The sequence below is a fragment of the Garra rufa genome, chromosome 10 (genome assembly GCF_049309525.1).
Source record: "Garra rufa chromosome 10, GarRuf1.0, whole genome shotgun sequence".
Lineage (NCBI taxonomy): Eukaryota > Metazoa > Chordata > Actinopteri > Cypriniformes > Cyprinidae > Garra > Garra rufa.
This window is the reverse complement of record NC_133370.1, coordinates 20,548,298-20,574,715: the sequence shown is the minus strand read 5'-3', so window position 1 is coordinate 20,574,715 and position 26,418 is coordinate 20,548,298. Positions and strand designations below refer to the sequence as shown.

General features: G+C 37.7%; 1 protein-coding gene across 1 annotated transcript in view; it reads right to left on the bottom strand.

Annotated features, from left to right (window-relative positions):
* Nucleotides 1-26,418, bottom strand: part of b4galt2 (UDP-Gal:betaGlcNAc beta 1,4- galactosyltransferase, polypeptide 2) — a 132,939-nt gene that overhangs the window by 65,015 nt on the left and 41,506 nt on the right. Inside the window, exon 4 of the mRNA XM_073849393.1 lies at nucleotides 24,812-25,047. Within this exon, the coding sequence (XP_073705494.1) occupies nucleotides 24,812-25,047 (236 nt within the window). The remainder of the gene's footprint in view (nucleotides 1-24,811; nucleotides 25,048-26,418) is intronic.

Genomic DNA, 26,418 nt, shown 5'->3' with positions numbered 1-26,418 from the left:
GAATAAAGTTGCTATTTTTGTTTTCTTTGCACGCAAGAAGTATTCTCATAGCTTCATAACATTATAGTTGAACCACTGATGTCACATGGACTTTTTAACAATGTCCTTACTACCTTTGAACTTGTTAGGTATATGTTCACAGTTGTCATGTTTGGTTCCATTAAAACAAACTCTGGTGCGATTGCTCTGTTAGTGTGGTTCATTTGAATAAGGCATGAATGCTGTTATCGGAACAAGCAGACTGAGACCGCTAAAAATATGGGTCCAAACAAACCCAAAAAAAGGAATTAATGACAGGATGCGACGCTATGCAACATGATTTCACAAAAGGAAAATGCGGTGTATCCAAAACAAAATGAGCAGAGGGCAAACATGGAGCAACAAGAAGGTGAAAATAAGGTGGTGAAAATAAAATCATATGCATGCAACAATGAGTGTGCTCAGTCCAGCAGACGACAATCCATGTATTCGATTTCAAGCGGCGATCAGCAGACCTATCAGTTAATTGGGTACTTTGCTGTCATACACCCACAGTGCTGAACGCACTTTGTTTAGAGTGTTCGGTGAGTCTCGTCACGAAATATACGTCATTCAACCTGACCAATCAGGTTGTGAATGTATTACTATGCCTTTAGGTTCGGTATCTTCAGGTTCGCAGTCAAAAATGCCAGTGTGAACGCTAAGCGTTCAGGACCAAATGTATAATTTTCCTTTTTGGTCTGGACCAAATGAACCAAACAAACCAAACTACAAGTCTGAACACAAACTTAGTTGTGTTGTTATCTGTGCAGGGTCAGAAAGCTCTAGGATTTCATCAAAAATATCTTAATTTTAGCTTAGAAGATGAACAAAGGTCTTATTTGCTTTGGAATAAGGGGTGAGTAATTTATAAGAGAATTTTCATTTTTGGGTGAACTCTATACTTTAACTTGATCTATAGTTACTTACTTATCTATAGTATGTTAGATATATACACAGCTGTTTAAAAGTTGGGGTCAATTAGAATGAATGATTTGAAAGAAGTCTTTTATGCTTACCTGCATTTATTTTAGTTTTCCAATCTTCAGTTTCTCAAGATTCTTCAGAAATCATTCTAATATTCTGATTTGGTGATCAAGAAATATTTTGGTGCTGGTGCTGCTTATTTCTGTGAAAAACGTGATAAAGGCAAAGATTATACATGCTCATATCAGGACTCTTTGATGAACAAAGTTACAAGAACAGCACTTTTTTTTAAACAAATTTTTTGTAACATTACATTACACAATGAATTTAGTGTCCATTTTGATCAATTTAATGTATCTTTTCTGAATACAGATTAACGTCATACTTGTAGTTTGGTCTAAGATCTTGGTAGCCCTAATTTATTAACTTGGACTTTCGTTTTAGAGGAACCTAGAATGTTGCTTATATTTTCCCTGTGAGTAAATATTGTGGGAGTAGTGAACATCACCACTAGAATAAATGAATAAAATAAAAGAGAGACTGCGAAATTTAAGAAAAAGCACCGCACATCAAAACAGCTGCGATGTGCTTGTTTGTTTGTTTATTTATTTAATTTTGTATAAGAAGTAGAACTGAAACATAGTCTGAGAAACGTGTCCTTGAACAGAACCATACGTGAAAGCAGACAAGTGAGTACTTCAAATTGTATCTCTAGAGAAACTCAAGCTTGTAGGTTGAGGCTGAAAGCAACGCATTTTAGATGCTGGGCGTGCTGAGAGATGCTCGTAGCAACTTCAGTATTTTCAGTCCAACACGGAGCATGTGGAACGGCTAGTGTGGCTAAATTCAACTAAATCGCACACAACTGAGATATGAAGTGATTGATTGCATTGGCCTGGTACCTAGTGCAAACCCCCAAACACAAACCTAGTTGCAGAGTGAGGATGAAACATTACATCATTCAAATCTTTTCCACCAGGATGTTTATATCCCCCGATCCCCCGCAAGCTTTGAGATGATTCACTGTAACAACCTTCAAAAATTGTGTTTTTGTCTGACTTCCAGATAGTGTTTGAAAGTGGCGCTCTGGATGAACGTGGTGGATGAATTCGCAGAGTATGTGAAAGGAGTAAAGAATTGGGAAGGTTGGAGGAATATTACGAAAGCCATTAAGCAGCGCCTACAGCAGACACAAAGCTCAGACGACATCAGCATGCCCTGGCACACAACTGGCCCCCGCACAACCGTATCCCTCAGAGACAAAAACACAGCCCAGAACAACTGCAGCCACTCCATTACATTAATATCACAAATTGGAGTCAGGAGGAACAGATAGCCATAGAAAATGAATATCCACTTTTCACCGAGTTTAAATGGAATTTGTCAGTGTCACGCAAATTAGACTATTTTTATCCTATTTAAAATTGGAGGAAGATGCTACGAGGAAGCAATACTAAATACATACCATGATATGTTCACAATCCATTAAGATGAATCTCAAGGTCTACAAATATAAATATATATAACCACAAATATAAAGTGAATGGATAAGTGCTCTTACAAGTAGCCAACTCAAAGGCAAAACATTTACTAGGAAAGAAAATAAAAAGGCCAGATTCAAGCTGATGTTTCATATTATAGGCTGGGTTAGAGGCTAAATGAACGGATTATTCTACAGACCTCCTGACTTGCTTTCTTCTGCATCTGCATCATTTTATCTGACAGACACAAAGGGACATAAAACTGCAATTTTACAGTGCAATAATAAAATAGATCATCAAAATGAACAAAGAAAATTGGGAGAGGGTGGGGATGTACAAAACAAACAAAAAAATGCTGTATAGCACAAATACACATAGATAGATTGATACAGTGTCTTGCAAAAGTATTCATACCCCTTAATTTTTGTCAAGTTTTATGTTGTCTTGTGTTAATTACTCTTTTTCCACACCAATCTACACTTCATACACCATTATAACAAAAAAGAATTGTCGCAACTTTAAATGTATTAAAAATAAAAAACTGAAATAAGTACATTGCATAAGTATTCATACCCTTAACTCAGTACTCCGTACAGAGTTGAAGCACCTTTAAAGCCTCAAGTTTTGTTGGGTATGATCTAACAATCACACGTCAACATTTGGCAACTATCTGCCATTCTTCGCCTCACCTCTTCACCTCTCAAGCTCTGTCAGCTTGGATAAGGTTGGGCAAACATTTTCAGGTTTCTCCAGAAATGTTTAATTGGGTTCAAGCCCAGTTTCTGGCTCGACCACTCAAGGACATATACAGAGTTGTCTATAAGCCACTCTTGTGGGTCACTGTCCTGTTGGAATGTGAACCTTCTGCCCAGTCTGAGGTTCTGAATGCTCTGGACTGGGTTTTCATTAAGGCTATCTTTATATTTTGCTGTGTTGAGCTTTTTTACTCTGATGAGTCCCTCAGTCCCTCCTGCTCAAAAACAACCCCACAGCATGAGGCTCACCAACTCACTTTAGTTTTGGGATGGTACTCTGTAGGTGATGAGCAGTGCCTGGTTTCCTCCATACATGTTGGTTGGAATTAAGGTTCATTAGAGCAGAAAATATTGTTCTCCATCAATTGCTCAGTTTGACCAGGAGGCCAGCTCTAGGTTGTTTCAAACTTCTTTCATTAAGGGTAAAGGAGACTACATGCTTCTGTGAACCTTCAAAGTAGCAGAATTTTTTCTCAGATCCGTGGCTTGATATAATCCTGTTTCTGAGTTCTACGTGCAGTGTTTTTGACCTCAGGGCTTGGTTTTTGCTCTGATATGCTTTTTAGCTGTTAGACCTTTTATTAAGACGTGTACACCTTTTCAAATCATATCCATTTAATTGAGTTTGCCACAGGTTAACTCCACTCAAAGTGTAGTAACATCTACAAGCAATATGAATGCTCTTGAGCTAAATTTCAACTGTCCCATATAAGGGTATGAATACTTATGCAATGGAATCATTTACATTTTTTATTTAATTTGCAAAGATGTTAAAAACTCGTTTTTGCTTTGCCATTATGGTGTATGGAGTGTCGATTGATGTGGGAAAAAAAATCATTTAAAGCAGTTTAATATAAGGCAGCAACAAAACAAAATGTGGAAAAAAATGCAGGGGTATGAATACTTTTGCAAGGCACTGTAGATAGACAGATAAAACAAACACACAAAAACTTAGACTTTTAAATGAAGGTCAGGGGGAAAAAGCAGACAGTAGCACAATAGAACTGCCAGCAACAGGACCCATCGTTCCCCCTCAACATACCGCTCCATTATATCTGGGCAACAGCCTAAAACGACAGCACTGATTACCAATACTGACCCTGAATACCCAGTCACCTCTCTGCTCTGAGAGCGGACGGCGCAGGGGCTGCTGAGCACATAATCTTGATTAAGCAGAGCTGGCAGACTTCAGCTCTCGGGTGAACTCAACAGTTCTCAGATCAGTCTCAGCAGGGGTTGTTTTCATGTTGTGGCAGATGCTTTCCCAGCAAGGTCAACTGCTACGCTGAGAGAGACAGATGAAACATAAAACTGAGACAGAAAGGGAAAAAGTTGCAGCTGAAACCGGTATTAATTTTTTATGTCAAAGTATGCCATTACTGTCTCGGCAGTATTATAGGCAATAGATCTAATAGAGCTCAATCCGGCCAAGCGATGAGGCATCAACAACCAGCATTACTGTGCTGTGTCAGAGCAAGGACTGGGGAAAAAAATGGTACACATGATGCTCACTGCTTCCTTGAAAGCAATGTAAATTATCACATTTCAAGCCATCCTAGGTGTATATGACTTTCTTCTAGTGATGCCTCGATTGATCAGCCACCGATCATGATCGGCCGATATTGGCTAAAAATAGCTTGATCGGCGAACCCCAAAAGCGCCGATCAAAAAAGCCGATCACTTGACGTAAATTACTCGCGGGACTTTTTCACACGTGCATGCACAGGTAAACAACAGCAGAGCGGAGCTTACCAGTGGCAACATGCAACATGAGTACTAAATTCTTTATTAGTTTTGTAAGGGTAGTCTTGTTATTGGGCATGTGACTAATTTGTGCGTGTACAGAGCGCTGACTAGTTTTGGCGGAGAAGTTCAAGTTTACTTTCGGTTTCATTCTCTGCTATCTTCAGGGAGTGGTAAATGTGCGTGCTTGAATGTAAATGAATGTATCTTTCTATATTCGTCATATTGTAATAACGTAACCGCTGTATGTCTGATTGTTGTCATCAGTTCATGTTGTAGTTCAGTTCATATAGAATGAGGAGAAACGGTGCGCGTGTAATTCACGTGCGTATGTTTAGCGCCATTTTATCGCATCATAATTCTAATGAACGCATATAGATGTTACTTTTTTTTTTTTTTGTTATCAAATATTTATTAAGGAAAACAACAAAATATCACAAAGCATTTCAAACAGCCAACAGGAATGATCCATATACATGTATATCAAATACATATAGACAACCCTGTATTAATAGAAAACAAGTAAATTAAAAGGGAAAAAAAATAAATAAATAATAATAATAATAATAAAATAAAGGGGGGGGGGGGTACCCACATACATACACTTAAGGGGATTTGCTCATATTCAGGAACTCCAACTAAACAAATTTAAAATACAGGTAAAGAGAAGAGATCATCTCAACCAGGTTTTCAGTGACTCCGCAACAGTGTGCCAACTACAAAGGGTCTTTTCATTTGCACCATTTACTCGAGCAGTAGACAGTTCTAAAAAAATTACATCCAAAAATGTAAGAATCCAGCATTTAACAGAAAGAGAATGAGGGGAAACCCCTCATTCTCTTTCTGTTAAATGCTGGATTCTTACATTTTTGGATGTAATTTTTTTCTTAATGCAATCATCTTTTTGGCAGCTGTGAGGCCAGCTAGTAATATGCGCTTGTTCTGATTGTTAATATTCAATATTGTTAATTTATTCAATAATAAAACCGGGACAGTTACAGGTACAGTTGTGGAAACCAGATCAGACATTCTTGATGCAACCCTAGACCAAAATTGAGCAACAGGTGGACACTCCCACATCATGTGTAGAAAAGTACCTGGAACCTTCAAAGTGCACAAGGTGCAGTTTGGGTCAGTTAACCTCTTCATTAGATGAAGTTTACGGGGAGTTAAATACGTTCGATGTACAAAATTAAAATGTATCTGTTGGTGGTCAGGATTACGAGAAGCCTCCTTTATATTTACCCAAACATCCTCCCAATTGAAATCTAAATCTAAGTTGGGGCAATCATGTCTCCACAGTCTTTCTAGTGGCAGTTTAGCATAAGAAGCTTCCAAAATAAAAGTATATAATGTAGACACTAAACCGCTATTATTTCTTTGAGCAATGAATAGTTTATACAAAGGATGTACAATTAAATGGGTCTACCACCAATAGTCAGACTTTTATTATTGAATATGGGAGACTGTGTATGCCACCTACAGGAGATCTTGCATACAGATTCCACCATCCTCCAAGTCTGAATAAGATGAGAAACTATGGGACCAAAACGTAGACGACATTGCTTATCTGACACATTGGAAAAAAGGACGTTTTCCAAATTCCATGGGTGGACTAAATTTTCTTCTATCTTACGCCAAGAAACAGATGTGTGAGGGTTAAACCATACAAGCAAAGGCCGAAGCACAAACGACCAAAAATAAAACTTACAATTAGGTACAGTTAAGCCCCCGTGTGCCTTCCTCCTCTGTAATGTAGACAACTTTAAACGAGGCCTTTTTTTATTCCAAATGAATTGGGAAATTTTACTGTGGATTTTGTTCCAGAAATTGACAGGAGGAGAGAGAGGTATCATAGAACTAAAAAAATTAAGCCGAGGTAAAATATTCATTTTAACTATAGAAATTCGGGCCTGCAAAGAATTGGGCAGGTTAATCCACCTGTCCAAATCTCTCATGATGTCCTTGCTCACGTCAGAAAAATTGTGTGTCACAATTTGGTTCAAGGAGGGAAAAATTTGTATCCCAAGATACTTAAAGTGCTGAACAACAGAAATATCAGGTGGATAATCCAACAGTTTAGCAGACTCATTTAAAGGTAAAAGGGCAGATTTGGACCAGTTAACCTTAAAACCAGATAAATGACCATACTCTTCACAAATAGACAGCAGGCTTGAAATAGACTCTATTGGTTTTTCCATAAAAACCAAAACATCATCAGCATACAATGCTACATGATGCAAAGTATTGTGAACAGAAATAGGCTTTATCTCAGTTGACTGTCGAATCATCTGGGCAAGAGGTTCAAGGGAGAGAGCAAATAGAGCCGGGCTTAAGGGGCACCCCTGTCGCGAAGACCTAGTGATAGAAAATGGTGAGGAGAGCAACTGCCCTGTAAGTACTAATGCAGTTGGATTAGAATAAAGAATTTTAATCATATTTATAAACCCTTTACCAAAGCCCATATGTTCCAGAACACACCACAAAAAAGACCATTCCATCCTATCAAAGGCCTTCATTGCATCAAGGGACAACACCACTGAAGGATCTTTGGTACCTACTACTGCATCAACTATGTGAAGAATTCGCCTGACATTATCCGTTGCCAGTCTAGATTTAATAAAACCTGTCTGGTCACAATTAATTAACATAGGCATGTGGTCCTGAATGCGCCGAGCAAGTACTTTTGAGTAAATTTTTAGGTCTGAATTTAGCAGACTTAGGGGTCTATAGTTTGCACATTCGGTTGGATCCTTATCCTTTTTCAAAAGTAGAGATATCAAAGCAGTATTAACATCTCTAGAGAAACTGCCTTTTTCAATTGAAGCTGATATCATATCAAGGAGCAAGGGGCCTAATTTATTCCAAAATACAACATAAAACTCAGGAGGTATCCCATCTAAACCAGGTGATTTATTCCTTTGCATGGCAAGTGCTGCCTCTTTCAATTCTTCTAAAGAGATAGGATTGTCAAGAAAAGTGGAAACATTTGTTGCCAATCGTGGTAAATGTAACTTTTTAAGTAAATCATTACATTTATCTTGTTCAGGCTGAATCTCAGACTTGTATAAATTGGAATAAAAATTACGAAATATCTCATTAATTTGTTTAGGTTCAGTAGCGGTAATACCTGTTAAGGATTTGATGGAAGAAATATCAGCAAATTGCTCATTTGACCTGATTTTCATAGCCAGTAAATGACTAGGTCTGGATCCATGGAAATAATATCTCTGTCTAGTTCTGTGAATTAAAAATTCAGAACGTTGCTTCAGAATATCATTTATTTCTTTCTTAATAAGATCGCGTTCCACTGCTATTTGTGAAGAGTAATTGTTTTGTAAAGTGGAATCCAGTTTAACAAAATCCGCTTCAAGCGCTTGCAATTTAGCAGATCTAGCCTTACGCAAATTAGAACAAAACAGTATAGCATTGCCTCGTATAAACCCTTTTATCGCCTGCCATAATATTCTGGGGTCCTCTACTGAGCCAATATTAAACTCCAAAAAATCATCCAATTGAGATAGGAACTGTGCCTTATACTCATCATTCTGCAATAAGGTGGTATTGAAACGCCATCTTGTGGCTCGTTTGGATAAACTACCCAAAGTAGCGTAACACCATACTCCTTTGTGATCCGAAAGGGCTATAGGCAATAACGTAGCATAATCAATTTTCTGGAAAAGTTTAGGAGATGAAAATATAAAATCTATTCTTGAAAAAGTTTTATGTCTGGATGAGAAAAAGGTATAGTCTTTTGTTGTGGGATTAAGAGATCTCCATATATCTACAAGCCCCAGACTTTTAGCCCATGAATGTAAAGCAGCGGTAGCCAGTTCCTGCTCTCTAGAAGCAGATGAACTTGACCTATCGAGATTAACGTCCCAAACTGCATTCATATCTGCGCCTACTATGAACGAATAATCAGTCAGATCTAACATTCTTTTTGTCAGTATATCATAAAAACGTCTATCGAATGTATTAGGTGCATAAATAGATATAAGAGCCACCTTTTTGCCATATAATTCAACTTTTGCAATGACAATTCTGCCTACATCATCCGCCCAAAAATCCAACAACTTCATTTTCAGATTACATCTACAAACGATGGCTACACCTTTAGTTTTTGTACTGGACGTTGAGGAAGCGATAGTATGATAAAATTTATTAGCGATACGACTAGCATCTTTACATAAAAAATGAGTTTCTTGTAAAAACGCAAGATCAATTTTTTTCCGCCAAAGTAAAGATAATACGCTGCTCCGTTTGTGCGGTGCATTCAACCCATCGCAATTCCACACTAAAATTGACAGATCACCCATTATGATCGTATGCAGTTCTCACAGCAACTCCCGGAAATTTAAGTACGACAATTTTATACCTGTATTTACATTCATTGTAGTGGCAAATCCAGATATAGTATGGTGAAATAATTCCCACCAAGCCAGGCACTACAAAGCACCGTGAGTTTTCCCCCAAATATGTTAAAACAGAAATCGATATATATTTCCCCCAGTAACACAAATACATCAAAAATGCCAAAATGAAAAGAAAATAACATAATAATAATAATAATACAAAATCAAATAAAATTACATTCAAATCGCGTTGATCCGTGACCATATATGGGTACGGGGCGGCAAAGATATTTCAACCCAGAGTCGTTAATGATTAAAATAAATTAAATCCAAGACTAAATCCAAGTAAATTTCAAACACTTGAAATAATGCAATACTACAAATAAAGGGTTAAATTACCATTATTATCTTGTAAGCCTGATAACACAATTATGAACAAGTAACACTTGAGGTATGCAGACCTGTTTGACTGCAATGTAAAGAGAACATAGTAATAATACTACACCAAACGTCTGCAACTCGCAGCCGAAAGAATAATTAAAATGAAGAAAGATTTTTTGTTCCAGAAATCGCGTATATGAGTCATCTTAAACCAATAACGAAATAACTCATACATACAGAGTTAGACTCGAACAGTGTGAATATTTCAAACCAACAACAACAACAACAAAAAACGCATTGTAAATAATGCAATACACAAGATATCGTGGCTACGGCAGTGCAACAACAATCTGCCGACAACTTGCTTCAGTATAAATGATCGAACAAGCAGTCACTTTGTAGTTGTGTTCCCGACGAACAGACAACATCGCGACTCCTGACCAGAATTCAAACTGAAGTTCTGCTCCACCGATTCAGCATCTGTACCTTAAGTTCCCGCCGAACTCCACCGTCCGCAGTCTCGCACTGAAGGAAAGAGGAAGCCCCGCCGGTGCAACAATTTACCGACAACTTGCTTCAGTACAAGTGCTCGAACGAGCAGACAATTTGTAGTTGTGTGCCAATAGACCGACAAACGGATAACGTCATGACTCCTGACCAGAATTCAACCTGAAGATCCATTACTCCACCGATTCAGAATCTGTACCTTAAGTTCCCGCCGAACTCCACCGTCCGCAGTCTCGCACTGAAGGAAAGAGGAAGCCCCGCCGGTGCAACAATTTACCGACAACTTGCTTCAGTACAAGTGCTCGAACGAGCAGACAATTTGTAGTTGTGTGCCAATAGACCGACAAACGGATAACGTCATGACTCCTGACCAGAATTCAACCTGAAGATCCATTACTCCACCGATTCAGAATCTGTACCTTCAGCTTCAGTTCCCGTTCGGACTCCACCGTCCGCAGACTCTGCACTCGAGGAAAGGGGAAGCACCGCCGGTAGTGCATGGACAAAATCCTCAGCATCCTTAGGAGACTGGAACGACTCCACGCGACCACCAACCTTAATCTTCAAAACAGCAGGATAAAGCAGGAAAAACTCCACACCCTTGGCTCGTGCGTTATCCATTGCCTTGGAGAAGGACATGCGGCGTCCAAGAGTGTAGCTGCTATAATCAGGTAAAAATCTTACCCTCCGACCATCAACAGTGACTGGGGTTTTCCTAGCAGCTCGAAGAATTGCTTGGCAGGTGGTGAAACGAAGTACATTGAATATCATCGTTCGGGTATTTACTCGATTCTTGACATTATACACACGATGAGCGCGCATTATTTCACCTTGAAGGTTACCAAGTGAGGGAAACCACTTAGGGAGTGACTGCGTCAAGTATTGGACGGCATTAGACCCTTCCAGGCTTTCTGGCAAACCCACGATTCGAATATTACACCGACGATTTCTGTCCTCCATGTCCGCTAGCTTAAGCTGCATCTGTTGTAGCACCGCATCTTGAGAGGCTAGCCGCTTTGAGTTGCTTTTGACATCCGATCGGATTTTCCCCATTTCCGCATTTATAGTGCCAATGCTCTCAGACAAAGACATTAATTGGGTCTGGATGCTACACAGCTTCCCTTCGGTATCTTTTCCCATCTGTTGAAGCTGGTCAAAACGGGAGTCAAGATAGTCTCGTTGTCTCTCTAACACCGATTCAGCAATGGCCTCCATGTCAGACCGATTTACTTTGCTCTTTGAAGCATTAGACGCAGACTTTTTATTTGATTCAGCCATCCCGCTTCAATGGGAGTTATTACAAACAGACTGAATAAAAAATAAAGTGTTACAACAGCGAATTACCGACCAAATTAACAACTCTGGGTGACGAGAATCGATCTACGCTGCCATCTTATCCAGCTGATCACGTGACTCCGCATATAGATGTTACTGAGGTGAATGTTTATGTTTCCTATATACAGACAGATTCTGATATATCATACTTAATTCAGCCTAAACCACATTTTACTACCTTTATCATAATGACTGCAATGCTGGATAATATAATCCTTACATCAACTTAAAAAGCAGCTACAAATAACAAGCAAAGAACATAGCCTAGTCTAGTGCGAGGTGCACTTTAATATAAATAAATCTCTTACCCATGCGGCGCGTTAAGGCGACGTGGCCACTCTATGCATGTGTTTATATCACGGCAAGTTTCTGAAGCATCCTAGAACCGACTCTCTGCACTGCATCTCTAAAGTTAGGCGCCTTTTTTACGGATAATAATAATAATCGTCTTGCTATCGTCAAACCCTGCTGAAAAAACCAGCATATGCTGGTTAGGTATGTTTTGGTGTTGGGATGCTGGTTTATGCTGATCCTTTGCTGGTTCTTTTGCTGGTTAATGCTGGTCCTTTGCTGGTTTATGCTGGTCCTTGACCAGCAACATGACCAGCATAAACCAGCAAAGGACCAGCATAAACCAGCTAAAACCAGCATCCCAGCACCAAAACATACCTAACCAGCATATGCTGTTTTTTTCAGCAGGAAAGGCATCAGCAACTTGCGATATCTCTAACTATCGTCGATACACTATACTATGGTCTACAACCCTAACTCGGTGGTTCTTCAAGATCTTGACTGTAGCCTATTTCTACAGTTTTTTTTTTTTCAATATAGTTAATTTAGAGTTAGTTTCATTTCTACAAATGGTGCAAACTCTGCTAGATTATAGATAAAGATTCCCATTCCCCTGCTATTCTGTGATCGGCAGTGATCGGCAATCGGCAGATCATGATCTTGGTTATCGGTAATCGGTGATTGGCCCCAAAAATGCTGATCGGAGCATCTCTACTTTCTTCTTTCAGACGAATACAGGTGCTGAGAAGTCTCAACCCTGCTTAGCAGTAATAGCTCCACACTAACTCCAGAAGGCAAGAAAGCTTTTCAACAGATTAATTTATGTGTGGAATATGGATCTGTGCCGATGCGCTCTGTGCCCCTTTACAGATCACATGACATGTGTTCAGGGACTTTAATTCTGACTGGAGGAATGAAACTTTAAATGTTCAGCATAAAACACAGAAAGGCTATAGACTGGGAAATTATCTCCTGTGTGAGCTCACATCTACTAGGAGGGGGGGAAATCAATGGAATCAAAGGGAAAGAGAAAATTAAATGATCTCCTATATGATTTCATAAGCCTTCTTGACACAAAGGCAGAAGTAGTGAATGTTACACTTAAAAATTCACCATATACTGTGGGTTTTATGTATTCAGATTAGATTCTCTTTCAATTCAGTGTGTAATACAAGCTTTTAGTTACTTATTTAGAGAATGAATATCTACTGTACGACAGCTTAAATAGCATAACGCTGTGATCTCAACTTCACTCGATCTGAGTCTGCAATGATGATAATGTTTGTGCACAGTCCAGTCTCACTTTTAGCTTAGGATGGGTTGGAAATCTGTAAGAATCACTAAAAGTATAAGGAAACCAGATATAAATATTTAAATTCTGAACATTTAAATATGTCTCTTTTCTAAATGGAAATATTACCTACATGAAATCTGCTAGCAGCCAGTTCTGTCCTACTATAAGCACTTTTGAGTGAAAAAAAGCAGGTAGAAAGAGTGTGAAATTGGTATTCTGAGCTTTGAAGATGAAATATTAGAGAAGACACATTTTGATTTGCTATTCAATGAAAGTAGACTTGCCTTTTTGATATTCTTCCTAAAAAAGGGAAGATTTTATCTGCCTTTGGTAGAATATATGGTCAAGGGATTGAGTTTACTTTGATTCCTATTAGGAATGTCCAAAACACAGGTGCTTTACTATTAAGTGAAACTGACATGAAACAAAAATAACATTATGAAAACATAAGAATATAAGTCATTTTATATCAGTAGTAGTGAATACAGTCTCCAGCTGTTTTCAAACACTTACACGTGTATAATCATGTGCACTACGAGGAAAGCTCTTGGCAATGCAGCTGCAAGCAAGAGCAGTCAAACGCACATATATTATGTAAACAAAGTGTGTTTTTCTTAAGTGAACGTAAACTGGCAAAGCAAAAATAAAATATCAGATTTGTGCATTGGACCGTACAGTGTAAATACAGCCGAACTGACCTGCTGCTATCTATTACTGTATGCCAAAAGTATAGTCCTTTATTTTGAGGAAATAAAGTTTTAGTACACTTAGTATGTTTTAGATTGTAGGTTAAAATTCTGTAATGTGATGTATTCGCTACCAAAACATTACTGTCACTACCTAAAGTGTGCAGTCATGACTGAAGCATGGCATGTTTTATCAAAAATGAAGTATGCTAAATTATCAACTCAGATGTTATTATAGTGTTTGGTTAAATGTATATTCAAATTAATAAATCCTTAAAGGGTTAGTTCACCCAAAAATGAAAATTAGCCCATTGTTTACCCACCCTCCAGGCATCCTAGGTGTATATGACTTCCTTCTTTCAGACGAACCCAATCAGAGTTATATTAAAAATTGTTCTGGCTCTCCCAAGCTGTATAATGGCAATGAATGGGTGTTTCCTTTCAACAGTCCAAAACAAGCCCAATAAAGTGCATCCATCCATAATAAAAAGTGCTTCACAAGGCTCTGGGGGGTGAATAAAGGCCTCCTGTAGCGAATCAGTGCATAAGAAAAATATCCATATTTAAATCCTAATAATTACTTTAATCTAGCTTGCACAAATTGGAAGCCACCCCAGGGTGGATCACATAGGACTTCGGCATTGTGCATGCACTGCTCAGAAGTAACAAAGGCGACAAACAGAACAAAACAAAACAAAACAACGGTCACGAATTAGAAGTACAACTAAAGGATTTGTTAAGAAAAATGTCAGCGGATTTCGATACAAGCCAAGAGGAGACTGCTTTTCCTTTGCTAAAGTAAGGAAACTTTGCTTCCTTTGCTCCTGAAAACAAAGGTTGGTTTTCACGAGACTCACACGAGACTCATCCAACCAGAACATCTTCCTTATACGACAGTTTGTGCAAGCTAGATTAAAGTGATTATTACATTTTAAATATGGATACTTTTCTTACGAAAATGCATTGATTCGCTACAGGAGAACTTTATTCACACTCCGAAGCTGTGTGAGGCACTTTTTATTATGAATGGATGCACTTTATTGGACTTGTTTTGGAATTTTGAAAGGAAACACCCACCCATTGCCATTATAAAACAATTTTGTTTTGTTTATAAACAATTTTTAATATAACTCTGATTGGATTCGTCTGAAAGAAGGAAGTCATATACACCTAGGATGCCTGGAGGGTGAGTATATAATGGGCTAATTTTCATTTTTGGGTGAACTAACCCTATAACTGTCACGAGAATCCTCATGTTTCTGGTCGTTTGCCTTTGCTTTGCACTGTTGGTCATTTGGTTTCTCCCTCTGTCTTCCCCCGTCTGTTTGTGATTATTTGGTTTAGTCCTGTGATTAGTCCTTGTTTGCCCATTATCTGTATCACCTGTGTTTTCCTGATTAGTTTGGCTTTATAAGTCTGTCTTTTGAGTTTTGTCTTTGTCGGTCATCAAACGTAGTAAGTGTGTGGTAATCTCCTGTCCTTGTCCTTGAAGATCACTATTAAAAGTATTTGTTATTTGAGTTTGTCTTCCGGCTCGTCAAACCAGCACCCATCTATAACAATAACTTTGAAATCAATATGATCAACTTTAAGCCTTTTACAAAGAACAATTGGATCAAAAATACAACAGATCTCATAAATAACAAATGAAATATTGTTAAAATTGTATTTGTTATTGATTTACCTCTAAAACTTTTTAAACTAAATTTTTAAATTTAACTTTAAATTTTATATTACTGTTTCAGTAGTGACAGATTTGGGGAAAGTACAAATATTCCAAAACTTTCTGAAAATACAATGTAAGAATTAACTGCACAATTACTAGAAATGTGTACCTTTGATGTTATACAATTTGCATACATACAACGTTCATTTTCATTCTATTGCATGTATTTTGTTTTGCTTGTAACGGGTAAAATTATAAATATAAAATTTAAAGAGAGTATACTGTATATTCAATGAAAATTTGTTCCAAACCTGAGCAATATCCTAATGATTGGATCATAGATTCCCTGTCTTCTTTACTACAGATAGTGCTGACAGTGCAGGAGTGTCTGAGATCTGTATAGTGGCCATAGGAACTGGACTCTAATCACAACAGTAGATTAGACACAACACATCCATGTCAAGCTCACACCAACCGCCTCTCTTCCTCCTCATGGCTCTGGCAAGCTGGCAGCCGTTTGACTGAAAATCTTAGAAATTGTATCTAATCTCATTAGAATGACAGCACACAATACTGCACTCAACCCGACACAGACAGCACAAAACAATGACACAAACACAACAGGAAGAAAGCCTGCTGTTGCCAAGTGAGTGACATGCAATAACATGTTCAGCTGTTTCCCTGTTGGCTCAACAGAAGCTCGAACATCCAATCTGTCTGAGCTCGACTTTCCCCCTCTGCAAACAAATAATGAAAAAAAGGCTGTTATTCACTCTCATTCCTTATTTATCCCCACATGAGCAAAAGGCAGGTAGGTGGAGGAAAAGAACAGAGCAGGAAATGACACGCTGTGATGACACGGCATCGAAAAGGTCAGCGGTGACGGCAGTGCCACATCATAAATATCCCACGTCCCCAAGTGCCCTTAGGATCTATCAATCCTGTGTGTTAAATGCAGAACTCAAAAACATGAATTTGAAAATCTCAGATATCACACACTAAATCCTGCAGAGGTTTGGATCGATACCAGAATTTTGGCTTTGTTGTAATACCAGCCTCAGGTATCACTGTATCTGATGAAATTACACTATGGCTATCTATATATTAATAATTTGCAGTTTTCGTTTTTAAATTAGTAAATTTGACATGCTGTGGTCGTCTTGCACATGTCAAAGCTTGAATCTCATACATTATGAAAAAGAATTTGCATAATATTATCATTAATACAGATTTTAGATTTTCTTGTAGATACATGAAACATAAGGTAAAATGGAATTCAGGGCTCAAAGAGGGTAATTTGTACATGGGCATCTGTAAAAAACATCTGATGCTGAGTTAGTCTATCATGTTGCATTATTGAATACAGGTTTACAGTCCGCATAATAACTTGTCTCTTTTTCTGTGCATCTGGGAAGTTGTCCAGTGAACACGATCTGCATGATGGGAGGCAGGGAAACATTGGCCTGTGTCCCTGGCAATCGACACACAGTCCTCGTCGTACCCTGCACAGCACTATCATAAGCAGACATGGCAACAATCAGCTTGTGAAGCAGGAGGAGGCGGCTCGAGGCCCCCTATGTGCGGTGAAAGAGAGTTGGAGGATGTCTGAAGGTTGAGAAAGAACAGGCAGGCGTGAGTATTTATTACATTCAAGAGGAACCATTTCAGACTGAATAATGAGTTTTGTTTAAATGATACTGTTGAAAAAAAAAAAAAAACTAGATGCATTTGTTTCTAAAGGTTTAACATTAAGCTACATTCAGGAGACTGCATTTATCTATTTAGACCCCAAACTTTTAGTCTATTTAGACCCCAAACTCTAAGTCGAAAAGAAATTAAGGTTTTTGAGGAAAACATTCCAGAATTTTTCTCCATATAGTAGACTTCAAAAGAGGATCAGTGGGTTGAAGGTCCAAATTGCAGTTTCAATGCAGCTTCAAAGGGCTCTACACGATCCAAGCTGAGGAATAAGGGTTTTATCTAGCAAAACAATCAGCTATTTTCTAAAATAAATAAAAATGTATATACTTTTTAACCACAAATACTTGTCTTGCCCCAGCTCTACGGACTTTGCGTATTACGTAGTCACGTTGGAAAGGTCACATTTGGTTAGTTCTTTTTCTGTCGGTAAGGCGAAAAAATTGTCTGACATTGTTGTTTTACCTTTTTTGTAAAGAGCGTTTGACTTTCTTTGAATATTTGCTTTGTAAACACTGGGTTGGTACTAACTACGTCACATGTGACCTTTCCAACATGATTACGTATTGTGTAAAGTCAAGCTAGTGCAAGATGAGCATTTGTGGCTTAAAAGTAAACTTTTTTTTTTTTTTTAGAAAATGATCAATCGTTTCGCTACATAAGACCCTTATTCCTTGGCTGGGATCATGTAGAGGCTTTTGAAGCTGCATTGTAACTGCAATTTGGACTGTCAACCCATTAATCCACAGTGAAGTCCACTATCAGGAAAAAATCCTGGAATGTTTTCCTCAAAAACCTTAATTTCTTTTCGAGTGAAGAAAGAAAGACTTTATCATCTTGGATGACATGGGGGGAATAAATAATCATGTCATTTTTATTCTGAAAGTGAACTAATCCTTTAATATGGTAGCTGGCAGATATTCAAAAAGGCCTATCGTTTAAGATATATACATATCTTTAATTGCCCAAAATCACAAAGAGTTCACACAAAAGACTTCCAAGGATTATGCTAACAATGAGAACATTGCTCCCAGCAGGTGATCTGAAGTACGGCAGTAATTGTCTTTAAATTTACCGGTGAAGGCACTGCTGCTGAAGAAGAACTGCAATGAAATACAATTTTTTTTTCACACAGATTGTCTGAGATAATTTATCCTCTAAAATATCTCTGATTAAACGAACAAATCTAAAGATTTTTTCCTACCATTTGACATACAGCCTTTAATTATTTGCATTTAGCATTGCATAGATTTTTTGGTGTTGTTACCCACCAGTTGGAAACCACTGGACTAGTCTAGTTTGTAAATAAACTAGTCAAACTCACTAATCAACAGCTGATTTGTGAATCCCAAGAACATAATTTCTTGCTTTTATGTATCTCCTAGGATGCTTAGGGTGTATAAAAGCCTAATTTACACGCAAAAAACTACCTTAAACTAAAAGAGCATGTCATACAGGTTAGAAAAAAACAACAACTTTTCTTGCTGTTTGTAACATAGCTATCCTTCAATGTAAACAGTCAATGTAAATAGTTTTGCCACCTATATGTGACCCTGGACCACAAAACCAGTCATAAGGTTAAATTTTACAAAACTGGGGTGTATTCATCATATGAAAGCTCAATAAATAAGCTTTCTATTGATGTATGGTTTGTTAGGATAGTACAATATTTGGCCGAGATACATCTATTTGAAAATCTGGAATCTGAGGGTGCAAAAAAATCTAAATACTGAAAAAATCACCTTTAAAGTTGTCCAAATTAAGTTCTTAACAATGCATATTACTAATCAAAAATTACATTTTGATATATTTACAGTAGGTATTTTAGAAAAAATCTTCATGGAACATGATCTTTACATAATTTCCTAATGATTTTTGGCATAAAAGAAAAATCAATAATTTTGACCCATACAAAGTATTTTTGGCTATTGCTACAAATATACCCCAGCGACTTAAGACTGGTTTTGTGGTCCAGGGTCACATATGTGAAAGTGCATGAGGGTTGCCACTCAAAACTAGTCCAATCGCATTTTGAGGGGGGGTTCCCCATTAAAAGTCGTATACTGGTGGGTAAAATAAACGGTTTTTGTCAGGGTTCCCCTGGTAAAATTTCATTCCAGGGGCTAAATATGATGTTATTAGGGTCGCTTCAACCCACGGACATCAAAAACAACAACGGACTTCGCAACACAGATGGTAGTGCTCACTAACTTGCTCAAGCACTCCTCTCTATGCCAGTCACAACAGGCTTGGCCAGCTGACCAATCAGGGCAGATTAGGCTTATGGAAGCGAGGGGTTTACAGACATTATGCTCAAATCATTGACAAATGACTCTATGTATAAATGTATATTCTAAGAAAATTACAATGTTTTCTGACCTTAGATTTATTTAAACCTGTTGTAGGGGATTCCAACACAATATTAGGACACTTAAAAAAGCATATGCCCTGCTTTTCAAGTCAGTGTGTCAAACCTCTTGAGGTGGTTGAGAAGAACTGATATAAGAAAGAGGATTGTCCCTCCGCTACATCCTTCCAAACCCACCAACCCAACACTCTCGGGACTTGGCAGCATTTATCCGGCAGCCCAAAGTTCTGAGGAACTGGCACGTCTCCCGCAAGTCCTGGGTAAAACGGCCTCACTTAAAATCATTTAACACTCTGGTGAGCATGATACATGAAGTACTCCCAACTGTCATCCTGTAGAAAGTGTGAGAGTGGAAGAGGAAAAGACAAACCGGGAGGGAGGGTGAGACGAAAGAGTCCTTATTGACCTGCCTTAAATACTTTTTATTTTTTCAGCACCTGTCACATTGTATTGTGTTCACATTATACAGTGTGTTTTCTAGTGGGTGATACTGATGAGGAATGACTCAACTTAGGCAGCGTGTGTGTGTGTAAACCTTTAAGAGAAAACCTGGCTGAACTCAGTGTCTGTCCTTTGAATTAACTGGATGAGATCCAGCGAGATTCAAACTATTTCAGTTCAACAGCAAGCAGCAGAGTTCACGGCAATGATGCATCGTCCTCATAAGATTCACTGATCTGTAACCTTCGCTGCTTAAACAAAGGAGTCAGCATGGCAGACTTTCTGTAGCACTGCAAATTGCATGTGAACATGTTTGAAATGGAAAATACATTGTCATAAAGTGCACTTTTAAAATAATGCTTATTATATTTCACCTCAGTCTAATGAGAAAATATTTTCTAAGCTCTAACTCAAGCTCAAGAAAAAAAGAAATAAAGCTTTCTACACTTCCACGTCCTTGATAATGTGATAAAAATGAGGATTGTCATTAAAACGCAGTGCCTGAGGATTTTAATAAAAACTGATTTTCATAAAGTTGTGATTTTATAGCATTTTTCATTATCAAATACTCATGACATTGTCTAGAAAGGATTCAGCAACCTTAAAGAGATTGAGGTTGACCCACAAACTGGAAAGAATCAAACTCGCAATGCTACAGTATATATTGCATGCAGTGCTTTCAAAACTGAAAGGGTCTTGTTGACTTTGTCTCATAAATACTCTGGATGTACCATCTACTCCAACATACAGAAATGTCCATTTAGCAAACAGCTTGTACTGAGAAAGGAGCAAAACACTGGTCCTATAGCTCATTTTATTCAGTTACACTGAGCTGAGCGAGGAAATTTCCTGTTACTGCTTGCGTAATGAAAACGCAGAGTGTCTAATGTCACTATTGAGCGTGTATGTGCAGATGGTGTGCGTTCCTCACTGCTCAGCTCTGACAGCGCAAATAACTAGCTACACATTTTACATTTTTGATGAGACCCTCTCAACACACTTTGGCAGCACTGCTTCAGCAAACAAAACAGACGTGCAAACAATGTCTTGCCATGAATGTTAGCATAAGTTTTTTAGGGTTTCTCTGAAGGCCTGACTTAACAAATGTTGAGTCAGAAGAAGAGATTTGCTTGATATGAGACAGGCTTCAAAAATTAAAAATGTATGTTCATGTTCAAGTATTACAGAAAACAAAAAAACTAATAAAAATTACAAAAGCACATAAGTTTACATACCTTGCAGAATCTGCAAAATGTTAATTATTTTACCAAAATAAAAGGGGTCATACAAAATGCATGGTATTTTTTATTTAGTACTGACCTGAATAAGATATTTCACATAAAAGACATTTACATATAGTTCACAAGAGTAAATAAAAGTGGAATTAATAAAAATTACCCTGTTCAAAAGTTTACAGACACTTGATTCCTAATACTGTGCTGTTACCTCAATGATCCACAGCTTTGTTTTTATTTATTGTTTTAGTGATATTTGTTCATGAGTCCCTTGTTAGTCTTGAACAGTTAAACTGTCTTCAGAAAAATCCTTTAGCTGCCACAAATTCTTTGGTTTTTCAGCTTTTTGTGCATTTTAACCCTTTCCAACAATAACTGTATGATTTTGAGATCCATATTTTCACACTGAGGACAACTGAGGGACTTCAAATGCTCACTGATGTTTCCGAAGGAAACACGATGGATTAAGAGCCAGGGGGTGAAAACTTTTGAATTTGAATATCAGGGTAAATTTGACATATTTTGTCTTCTGGGAAACATGTAAGTATGTTCTGTAGCTTCTAAATGGCAGTACTAAATGAAAAAAATATTATATTTAGGTAAAATAAGAAAAATTTATACATCTTCATTCTGTTCAAAAGTTTACACCCCTGGGTCTTAATGCATCATGTTTCCTTCTAAAGCATCAGTGAGCATTCAAACCTTTTGTAATAGTTGCATGTCCCTCAGTTGTCCTCAGTATGAAAAGATGGATCTCAAAATCATACAGTCATTGCTGGAAAGGGTTTAAATATACAAAAATGCTGAAAAACCAAAGAATTTGTGGGACCTGAAGGATTTTTGTGAAGAACAGCAGGCAGTTTAACTGTTCAGGACAAACAAGAGACCCATGAACAACTATCTAAATCTGACTCCTAACTATTGAGTGATTATTTGGATACTGACAAAATTAAAATTTTGATTTCTGTGGACCACAAGCCAGGGATCACTTACATTGAAAAAAAACACACACTGATGTTCAATTGTACTCAACATAATTTACTTATTTTCACATCTTTGTTCAGCAAATATTTATTTATGATGTTAATTCTGATTAATTTAATTGACTAATCAACATTTCCTGGAATTAATTTGATTAAAATTTGTAATCGATTGACAGCACTAACTAAAACCATATAGTCTGCAGTTATTTGATTGTAAAGCTGAGTCTGAAAAAGATCCAATTGCTTTGCATTTTAAAGTAACTCCCAACTGTCATGCAGATACTAAAGACTGCTCTTAAAAACATTGGGGTTTTATATCTCTGTTCAGTGGTTTTAAATCTTGAAGATAAAAAGCTCATAAGATGAACATCAATATGTCACATATTTAACCTGCATTTAGTGAAGTGATGCCTCTAAGAAAAGAAATGTAACCTCAGCCCAGAGTTCAGCCATTGCTCCATCCATTACAGACTCTTTGCCCTGGTTTGTTACTCCACAGATAGATCTCTCAATGCTCACTGCTCGACAGGTCACATCATTACTCAGCGAATTTTGAAGATGGATAGCTGCAAACTTTTGATCACTCTCATTAACGCAAACAACCAGCCTAGGCAGACAACAATGAGGCAAGCAGGCTAATGATTTCTCATGGCCTTGAACATCTCCGCCGCCCCTCCGGGGTCACTCCACAGATAGAACAACAGACTGATGAAAGAGGGGGAGGCGGAAGAGCAGCAAAGCTTCCAGCTGTTTACACAAATGGTTCGATTGCTTGGTCCAAATCAGAGTTCAAACCTAACCACCTCTCCCAACCCCCACAGGTTGCTTTTCTTGTAGTGTTTTGCCAGATGTTGAAAGTGATATCAATGGCAATGTCTGTATTATGGGAAAAAAAATCCAAATTTATATATGTGACCCTGGACCACAAAACCAGTCCTAAGTGTCAATTTGTGGAAATTTATACACTAAATAAGCTTTCCATTGATGTATGGTTTGTTAGGATAGGACAATATTTGGCCGAGATACAAATATTTGAAAATCTGGAATCTGAGGGTGCAAAAAAATCTAAATTTTGAGAGAATCGCCTTTAAAGTTGTCCAAATGAAGTTCTTAGCAATGCATATTACTAATCAAAAATTAAGTTTTGATGTACAGTAGGAAATTTACTAAATATCTTCATGGAACCTGATCTTTACTTAATATCCTAATGATTTTTGTCATAAAAGCAAAACCTATAATTTCCAAAAAACAAATATCTGATAGTAATTCAGGCGATGATAACCACACTTACAGTCAGCCAGTATATTAATTAATGAGCTGTTTTTGCACAAACAGTTTATTCAGCATGCTAAACCGCCTCCTCCATTGACTTCCAGTCAAACACAACAGCCTCCGGGCTCTCTATTTCCAGTCACGCTTTTTAAGTTAACCTTGACAGCATCCACTATGGTAGAGGTTTTGATTTTTAACTCAGAACTGTAATATGTTGTCATCAATGTGAGAACCACAGTGAATAGACCTACTAGAAACACCTGTTTACCACAGAAGCTAAATAACAACTCAAAAACAGCTTTTATTCCAATCAATCAAACAAACTGTGATAGCTGGAAAATCCAGATTAAGATGGTTGTTTTGTTCTGGAATATGGTTTCTAGCTGGTCATTAGCTGGTCCAAGCTGTCTATGTTGGACCAACAACAAACCAGCTAATAACTAATACAGTTGAAGTCAATTGCAGAATCTCCAAAATGTTAGTTATTTGACCAAAATAAGAGGGATCATACAAAAAGTAAAATATATTTTTTAATACTGACCTTAATAAGGTTTTTCACATAAAAGATTACATATAGTCCACAAGAGAAAATAATAGTTGCCTTCAGCTGTAACTAATAATCATCTTATACCAGCATTTGAAAAATAAAGATTCTCCAAAAGGAAACATATGGACTGTTAAAGAAATAGTTTACCCAAATATGAAAATTACCCCATGATTTACTCACACTCAAGCTATCCAAGGTGTAAATGAGTTTCTTCTTTCAGACAAATAATTTCGGAATTAGATTAAAAATGTCCTGGCTTTTCCAAACTTTCTAATGGCAGTGATCATAAAAGGTGCTCCAGGGGTTAAATAAAGGACTTCTGAAGTGAATCGATGTGTTTGTGTACGAAAAATATCCATAGGACATAGGCGAACACAGTAACAAATGCTGAAGTGACGAACATCTAAGCCAAGAGGAAACTGGTTTTCCTTTGTAGCAAACAAACTGGGTTCTTACGAGACCAGCTAAGTTTTAAATAAGTATATTTTTCTTACACACACACACACACACACACACACACACACACACACACACACACAGACAAAGCAAACCCTGAGCTGTGTGGAGTACTTTTTATGATGTATGGACGCATTTTTTGGGTTTCAAAATCTTAAACCCCATTCACTGCCATTATAAAGCTTTGAAGAGCCAGGACATTTTTAATATAACTCTGATTGTGTTCATCTGAAAGAAAAAAGTCATATATACCTACGTTGGCTTGAGGATGAGTAAATCATGAGTTTTTTTTTTTATTATTTATGGCTGAACTATCCCTTTAAAAGCTCTAGTGTGAAAGTGTCTTCCACAAACACACATATACACACTAACCTGGTTGATGATATAGATCCCATAGTCGATCTTCTGTCTGCGTAGCACTGGGTGCAGGTAGTGAAGCCAATATTTCAGGTGGTTGTCTCTGTGCCTGAATGGGATGATGATGGCCACCTTTTGTTTTGGCCGGCAGTCTGGAGGAGTATATTTCCCCCCTTCTGTCACATTAGGGTTTTCTCTCTGCACCCGCTCGAGGGTTATCTGGGAGCTGAATTCGATGAGGAGACGTCCCACTGCAGGGCAAAAAAAGAGGGACAGTGAGACTTTATGAGAAGTTTCAACAGCAGAGGGAATTTGAGAATGGTTATTACACTTAGATCATTACAATAACAATACCATCAACACTAGCTTTCTGTCCAGCAGAGGGAGCGCAAAACGTTTCTTTGAGTCTCTATACAGTACGTCTTCATTGATCCACAGATCTTAAGTTGAGACAACCGATCAATAAAGCAGACTAAGGCTTGATTACATGTTCACACAAAGACTTTGCTTTGAGTCTTAACAGTAAAAGATTTCGCAACTACACCTAGCCACAATCTAATCCCTATTTGCTGGTGAACTGACGTAGTTTTGGCCGCAGGGACTTCTACAACACTCATTAGCGAAGGAGTCTACACTGCTACTGAATATGTATGGAGGGCCATTTTTTGGTAACAGCATGATGTTTTCTCATCTGATCATAAAGATTTATTCAGTCTAGAAAAATCCAATGCAGAGCAAATCAGCTATGGTAACTGAATCAAAATATTAGATAAACAAATCCAAGGGCCATTGTGTTTCTTTTATCAAGCAAGCCTTCTAAGATTTGTAAATCAGCCAAAGCAACAGTTGCTAAACTGGGCTCCATAAAGGATTTAAAGTGGTGTGCGAGTTGATTGGCTAAAACGTGGAGGGAAAAATAAAGCTAAATTAAGCAAATAATTAAACTTGGCAAGAAGCACTGAATTAATTATAACACTGAAGTGAATCAGATTAAATCAACTAATAGCAATGACCCAACAAACTGGGTTAAAATTAATTTTGTGTTTCCGTCATGTCACTGAAGTTGTATGACACTTGTGAAATACAGTAAAGCTTGGTTGAGTTGGTTCATTAATAAAAGTAGAAGTCTAATTTCAATAAAATAACAAAACAGCAATCTAGTAAAATTCTGGAATGGTAAAAGCGAGGCTGTGTTTCCTTGGGGTGCACAAAAAGTCTGTACCATATTAACAGGCAAAATTACAGGGCTCACAAAATCACTAGACTGACATCCCAGGACTACTGTGTCTTCCTGTCGGGCTACAAAATGTATCACTGTCCTGACCGATTGGGTATCTTTAATACAAGGTTCCTGCGGGTCCTTAAAAAGTCTTCATCAAATTTAAAGCCATGAAAAGTCCTAAATACCTTCAATGGTATAAGAAAATTCTTAATTATAATTTCAAGAGGTCTTACATTAGGGGATGAAAAGACAAGAATGATATGGATTAATGTGATGAATGATCATCAAAAGGCTGATTTTTACTGAATAAATATTAGTGCTGCACATTTCAGTCAAAACACAGCACGGGTGAATTTATATGAATGAAGGGAGCTGACTGTATTCAGAAACGCTTCTATGG